Raw genomic sequence first — 7850 nt, forward strand, 5'->3', positions numbered from 1 at the left:
GGCTTTAGAATATTAAATGGTCAAAATAAACATCTGTTCTTAGTCAGTAACAAAGCGTACAAGGCAATGAACTTCATCGTACACTCATAATAAGATTAAAATATGCAACATCAGGTTTACATCTCGATGTAATGATAACGATGCTTGAGTTACTTCCTTTTCTGTTTAGGCCTGTCGCTCAACAGCTGATGGCCGGGGAGATGGTTCAGCCAGAACAGTTTGAATGTGTTACCGTATACTTTAGTGATATTGTTGGGTTCACTGCACTCTGTGCTCAAAGCACACCAATGCAGGTAAAACTTTGAATATACTTTAATGTTTATTTTAGAATTAAATTGTGAGGAATTGTTTTCCTGCAGATTGATGGATCTGATTTGTGAGGGAGTTTACAAATGTGAAAATTTTAGTAGGTATCTTTTTGTCTGGTTTCGCAACTAAACTGACTTAGTAATGTATGGTTATGAGTTTCTAAAGAAGTCAATATGAAATACTCACATTTTTCCTTTACCCTGTTGTATGTCACTATATATATATATATTTTACCTCATATATATTATTTATATATATTATACCTTCTTAAAAAAACACCAACGAATTAAATAATGAACTTAAAATATGTTTGCAGGTGGTGAATCTGTTGAATGACCTTTACAGTACGTTTGATAGAGCAATAGGATTTTATGATGTTTACAAGGTAAGGGATGACATTATATTTTATTTGTTTGTATTTCACTTTATGTTATAATTTACTGAAAATTTGCATGGTTGCTTCAAATTAAAAGTGTAGAAAAAAATAATAAGCAGAAAAAATAAAGACTTCAGATTATTCTGCAAAAACTATAAATACATTTGTGCATATTTTCCCAGTCCCCCTATTCCAAGCTACAATTTACTGAGGTACAACGCTACTAGTACATAATCAAATGTCACCAAGAAACTTGGCAGAAAAAAATATAAACAAGATTTAATATATTTTGGTTTTAGGTGGAGACGATAGGGGATGCATACATGGTTGTGTCAGGGTTGCCAGAACGTAACGGGGACAACCACGCCAGAGAAATATCCCTGATGGCTCTCTCTATTTTAGACGCTCTACACTCCTTCAGCATACAACATCGGCCTGACTCTCAGCTTAAAGTGAGGATAGGAATACATTCAGGTAAGGAAAGATCCAATTGGCAATGTAGTGTTCCACACTGTGGCGGATCTAGAACAGCCACAAGGGGGGGGGCCTGGGCGCCAGGGCACCTAGGGGGTTTGGGGGAACCCCCTTGAAAAATTGATGTAAACTAAGTCTTCTAAATGACAGTTTTATATGATTTCTTTGTCCTAAGTTAGTGTGACAAATTATTTTATGCAATTTGTATGCACTACTGTATTACATGCAGTAAAAAATATATGTATATGTATGTCTAAGGGGGGGGGATCACCCCCTTCGCCCCCCCCCCCCCCCACTAGATCCGTCACTGGTTCCACATAAGTAACTTTTGAGAAAATATTTGAGTACAGAGAGTGAAGGGTCGAAGGGTGACTATGAAGAACAACGGTATGCATGGTATTAATACTAAAGACCATTGAGTTACAGTTTCTCTCTTGCTATCTTGTACACCTTGCTTATATTATCACCTGCTGTCACAGTACCGTTTTCCCCTCCATCTCATACATCAGTAAAGTTCTATTCTGTTTATTTCTGTGTGTACTTTTAAGGGTCTTGGAATATCTTGTATGTTTAAGGCTCAGTCTTCATGTTATGAGCAAAGCTGGATCTCAATACTAAACGTTATATTAGTTTACTTTAAAGGGAGGATTTTTATGATTTAAATTTTTTAAATTGTTTGAAACAAAGAAACATATTCTAGAAAGTACACTATAATCGTTTTTTTTTTTTTTTACAACTTGAACTATCTCTAGCAACTCACCAAAAAAGCCAACTAGAATAATTAGTGTAAGATCCTTTTCTTTTGTGCAGTCTTCCATCAAAGTATGTGCTCGAAGGATTGCTTGCTGTTCTTGAACCTGGAGAAATGTTTTTTTATTTCCTTCCGAGTTGAGTCCACAAATAAGAGACTGTTTGTTTGTCGGAATCCCGCGAGACAAGGTGGAATGAGACGAGGTCTACCACAATCATTTCTTTAACAGGTTTACTCAGTTCCTAGACTCAGAGTTCATAGAGTAACACTACCTTGTAAACATATAATACCTCCTATTGCAGGGCCAGTATGTGCCGGTGTTGTTGGCCAGAAGATGCCTCATTACTGTCTTTTTGGAGACACTGTCAACACTGCATCTCGGATGGAATCTTCTGGGCATCGTGAGTATCAACTATATATCCAATAAAATAAGGAACAAATGATCCGAAAAGGTTTTAATAACTGTTCAGAAAGCAAATTACCCTGAATGGGAAAGAGTTTATCCTGGTATAAGCAGAACAAAAACAAAACAGAATAATTACAATATTTCATTTCACTAAGAGAATGTTTGAACAAGGAAGGTTTCAGTTGGGACTAAAGATGTCTTAGGCCCAATGGTGGTTAGGAAGTTGTTTATGACTGTATTGCCAAAATATACGGATTTGATTGAATTTGTTCACATTGAACAAGTATAGATTTATGTACCCTGTTTATAGAGTAAGATAATGACATAAAAAAGGTATTTTAAGGTTCAAGTTTTTAATTTGGTGAACCATGAATACGATTATTTCCATCTTACAAAAATACTTTGGGCTACAGTACCTTTTCTTTAGTTGGATAACTTAAAATTGCAGAAAATCTCTCTGGTTTAGACCAACGGCTACAGAACATGTCTCTAGTACAAAATAAGACCAACAGCTACAGAAAATATATCTATTGCAGAAAAAGATCAATGACTCAAATTGAAATTATGCTATTTATGTATACTATAGGTTCATTTTTTTCGATCTACTACATACCTCCCTTGTTTACTATCTGTTTCAGCACTGAGAATCCATGTAAGCGAGGCGACCAAGGAAATCTTGGACAAGTTCGGGACTTTCCAGCTAGAGCTGCGAGGCGAGGTGGAACTAAAGGGCAAAGGTCGGATGGTGACCTACTGGCTCATAGGCTGTACAGAGCCAGACCCTCGACCTCCGACACCCCTTCCTTCCCATAGTGAGAACACCGATGTTAACCCTTACCCACTCATCTTCCCTGAGCTCAGTGTTGTCACCATTCCTAAGTAAAATAACACTTTTTGCTTCCACAGTGAAAGAAAAAATTACAGCAATGCCTACTAAATCTTGAATCTTCCTCAGTGTTGTCACAAATGCTGAATAAAAGATGTCTCTCCACGACAACAGTAAAACACTGATATAAAACTTTAACTTTGCCCAATAATCTTCCCTCGGGTCAGTGTTGCCACTATTTCAACAAAATATAACCTTCTCCTCTCCTACAGAATAACACTGACATACATTATATCACTTTAATTCAGTGTTCCAACTGAACTAATTAAAATAACCCTTTCTGTTTCAATATTTAAAATAATTATTTATAGTAATGCCTACCCCTCGTCATTCCTACGGTAAAACACTGATATAAACCCTTATCCACACCTTCTCCTTGTTCTCAGTAAGTTATTAAAGTACCACAACCCCTAAATAAAATAATCATCTCTCCTTCCACAGTGAAAACACTAATACCAACTCTTATAATTTATCTTCCCTGAGCTCAGTGTTGCCACATTACCAAATTAAATATCCCCTCCTTTTCCACACTAAAATACCATCATTCACCTTCCCTAGCTAAACGAACATCAAACAATGTTAGCCATACTCATGTATTTAAATACCTAAATTATCTGCAGGATTAAAAAAAAGTATTTGGAAAATTGCTGATCTGGATTGTGATTATGATTATTATATGTAAGAATGGAATAAAATAATTGATGGTTATGGATATTGCTGCATAAATGCAATAAATTTATTTTCCGCAATTTTCATCATCCACATGAATTATTTTAACTCTAAGGCTTATTTTAATTATAATAATTCACTTGCTCTTGTTCATTCATGTTCATCACTGGTGTAGTTTTTTTTTTTATTTCCAGATCCAAAATATTTATGTTCTTTGAGAGTTAAAGAAAACACTACTTCCACAAATAAATTCACCACTTGACCACTTGTGTCAAACATCCCTTTTAAAAATGTATTTGTTGAATCTATTGTAATGAAATAGTTACCAATACTTTTACTTGAGTTTTATTATTGTTTCATTTCAGATTAAACATTACCTAATTGTTTGTTGTGCAATTCCATGAAATATTTAATGTTTCACAAGCGCAGAAAAATATCAGTAATTTTATATTTTAATATTAGTTCATAAAGTAAACCCTCATTTATCCACACTAATTGGAGATCACCTGGGGTAATAAAAAACAACTTAATAAGAAGAAAAGGGCAGTGATATTTGATGATTGTTTTGGTACCGGTACCCCTTGCGTATTGAAGTAATACCATTTACAGAAAAAGCTTGAATAGTGTATTTTGATTTTTTAAGTAAACTACCGGTATTGCAAATGTAAAATGCATTAAAAAACGTTTCAGTGGTTTTATGATTTTTTTTTAGCTGACAGTTTTTATCAAACAAATCTTATATTAATGTGATGATCTGGAGTAATGAAGGTTTACTGTTGTTATATAAAGTTTATTAATGTTGAAAACACTGTTACATTGATTATGAAAATGGAATAGTTTAAATTGATTGTAAAACTGAGCTATTAAGATCCAGATTTTGGGGTACTTCTTGGGAAGCTACTTAATACCAAAAACAAAATGGAGTTTGATCAAGTTAATGACGATCAATGGACAGAACCTAAGTGTCTTCTTCTATTTTTAGGCTTCAAATATTAGATTAGGCTGGTGTTGTCAGAGCAAAAATCTGTATTTTGTTTACCAATAAACTCTACAGGATAAATATTCATGTTTTTTGTCATCCTTTAGGTGATCTTCCTATTCAAAAAGAAAGGCACAAATGGTTTAATGGTATGGCTCAGACGTTCAGCAGTAGGTCTGTCTGTACAAGAAAAAATGGATGGTCGCTCTTTCGAGAACTATCTGTGTATTAACAGATTCCAAACACCAAAAACCTTATGATACCAATGACCATGAGGTAGTTTTAGTTAAATGTGATCACAACAGCGAGGTAAAATACTAAAATTCATTTTTATTTTGTTAGTAATTTTACAAACTATAGATATAATATAATACATACTCAATTGTTTACCCAATTCAATGTACAATGAAGGGATTGGATCCAAGTTGTTAAGCATTTCGAATTTTGTTCAGCTGAATGAAGAGAACAACAAATGTAGTTACTTGGCAGAATCCCTGTAAATAAAATTATAGTTTGAAATATTTTACATTTGTTAGAGCATTTTAAATGCAACCTGTAAACAAATCGTTTTATCAACCACATATCTGGGTAGCTGAGTGGTTAAGTGTTGCCAGTTCGATCATGAGAAAAAGTCTGTAGCTTTTATGGAAATTAAAAACTGGAAAAACTGTTATTAAACAATTGGTCTGTGAAATGGTTCTGACTAAATCAACAACTAATCTTAGTGAGTAAAGCCTGGTTCACATACGTAGAGTAGAGTTTCTAGTGATACTTTCTCGTCCACTCTACTGATTTTAAGGCTCGATTACACAGTGAGAGTCAAAAAGGGACTTTTTACATGCAGCTTGTAAACTGCCCAGTGTACTAGCCACACTTGCTTGATTGATGCTATGGAAAAAGTTAACCATTTCCTCATCTTTACTTGCCACTTACCAAGTTTTTTACTTTCCTCGTGTGCCCACAGTGGCATTTGCACAAGCAACAAGAAATATTTGTCTTCATGATTTTGGAGGAATCGGTAAACAGCTGGATTTGTATCTCGCTTGAAAAATTGCCCTGTGCAATCAACCCTTAACAAAGATATATGATTTTTTTCAATTAATATTTGGGTTGGCATGTGCCTATATAAGTGTAAGTTGTGTGATGCAGCATAATTTTTCTAGTTTTGTTCTCAAAATTTTATCTTAAAAAATATAATGTACTGAACATAATTTGGAAATACCATTTACCTTAAATAGAAGTTTTCGTCCAACATTAAAGAAGCCAAAGGCATCAACGACAAGTTTAGTTTGGTCTAGTTGTTCCAAGAAGAGAATTAGCTAAAACAATAAATAACTATTTTTTTTTTTAAGCACTTGGCTTTAAGTACCGGTACTTTAAGCACTTGGCATCAGATAAGTAGGAATGGATACGCAACCTACTTACCTAAAAAAGAGTTTGAGGCATGTAAAAGTACACAGAAAAGTTTAAAACGCAATAAACTTGATATTTCAAACCTACAAGGAGCTTCTTCAGAAGAAAGAAGTTCTGTAAAGAAAACTGACACTATTTTTTGTGTTTGTTGGTGAGTTTTGTGGTTACCATTCAACTTCATTCTTCTGAAGGCCCCTTTAAAGGCGAAACTACCTCTGAAATTTTTTCTTAGGCAAGTTAATTGTATATCCATTCCTTCTTCATGAATATTACTTTGTTAAATGAAAGAAAAAAAAAGAAATCATAACATAAAGGAAATTGAAATAGATAAACAAGCATATTATGCCATAAACTTAAAAAAAAAATATTTCAATTTAAGAGTACAATCATTTTAAACGGTTGGACAATATACATCCTTATGCACAATCTGATCATTTTGAGCAAAGTATAATTTATTTCTCAAAATCCACCTCTGAAAACACCAAGTGCTATAGGTATCTGTCCTCATCAATATGACTTTTTTCTTTCTACAAGTGTGTGTGTGTGTGTCTTTAGTTTCTGGAAGCCAATGAGACCTGCTGGTTGTCCAAAACTAATTTAAAGATCCTAGTAAAAGAAACAGGTGAGCAAAGTCAAAGCTCATCTTTGCAAAAACTTATAACATGCACCCATGTTTAACGACATTGCAGTAAATAAAACTTACTAAAAAATTAACCTTATTGGCTTATGAATAAAAATAAATTATCGCACCTCATCTTTTGCGCTGTCTTGCAATTTACTTAAGTCTGCATGTAATAGAATGGTCCTTGTTTTCTTTACCTGTAAAATAAATCTTTAATCAAGAGTATTTACAAAACCTTTTCTTGTAAATTAACATGTTTTGAATTGTTAATGTGTGTAATGTTTTTTTTTTTTGGTGGCCAAGAAAATAACATGTTGATATTTGAAACGGGTTTCAAGGTGGTAACAAAATTTACGGTGAGTGATAGTTACTACTGAATTCAACATTTTACTTACACATAAAAATCACTTAACTATAAAATCCGAGTACATTAAAAAATAATGTATTAAAAACTTACCGTTTCCTTTAAGTCGGCTGTTATTCCACAAAGCCAAAGCAAGTATGTGTTACTGAGAATTATATACATAATGTAGTAAACAACTATACCAATATATATGTTTACAGAAAAATAATCAAACACCCATACAGTAAGCATGTAAAAGTCATTAACTCTTACATAAAAATCAGCCCCCATATAAACAAGAATTAAAAACAAATCTGTTGAATATAAACTGACACACTTTTTAAAAACTGTTGTGACTTCTACCAATTGTATTTTGTACTGTCTTAACTCTCTGGATATGATTTGAGATGTTGAAAGAGAATTGTTTACATTATATAAGATCCTCAATGACGAATTGCAAGTAAAGATCAATTGAGACACGACACAAAATGGTTTAGCCTTTCCTGGGTAGTATCCTAATATTTGTGTCAGGAAGAAATGCAGTTTTGATGAAGGTGCACCATCACTAAATATTAAATACATCAAAATAATTTGGAAGACACTTAAAACCATGTTGAGCAAA

At 33.5% G+C, this 7850-nt stretch overlaps 1 protein-coding gene and 1 long non-coding RNA gene across 2 annotated transcripts in view; one reads left to right on the top strand and one right to left on the bottom strand.

Annotated features, from left to right (window-relative positions):
• LOC128996552 (atrial natriuretic peptide receptor 1-like) overlaps positions 1-3573 on the top strand; it is a 59646-nt gene extending 56073 nt beyond the window's left edge. Inside the window, exons 21-25 of the mRNA XM_054421941.1 lie at positions 170-293; positions 626-694; positions 985-1159; positions 2213-2311; positions 2955-3573. Coding sequence (XP_054277916.1) covers positions 170-293; positions 626-694; positions 985-1159; positions 2213-2311; positions 2955-3199 — 712 coding nt within the window. The 3' untranslated portion in view covers positions 3200-3573. The remainder of the gene's footprint in view (positions 1-169; positions 294-625; positions 695-984; positions 1160-2212; positions 2312-2954) is intronic.
• A 1587-nt stretch (positions 3574-5160) lies between these two features.
• On the bottom strand, positions 5161-6170 carry LOC128996337 (uncharacterized). Its single transcript, XR_008491043.1, has 2 exons — positions 6080-6170; positions 5161-5344 (listed from the first exon to the last, which is right to left on the bottom strand). It is a non-coding gene; the product is annotated as an uncharacterized LOC128996337 (long non-coding RNA).
• Between the last annotated feature and the right edge of the window lie 1680 nt (positions 6171-7850).

This window comes from Macrosteles quadrilineatus, unplaced genomic scaffold (assembly GCF_028750875.1).
Source record: "Macrosteles quadrilineatus isolate MER2022 unplaced genomic scaffold, UCM_ALF_1.0 Scaffold_6__1_contigs__length_79288215, whole genome shotgun sequence".
NCBI classification, from domain to species: Eukaryota; Metazoa; Arthropoda; class Insecta; order Hemiptera; family Cicadellidae; genus Macrosteles; species Macrosteles quadrilineatus.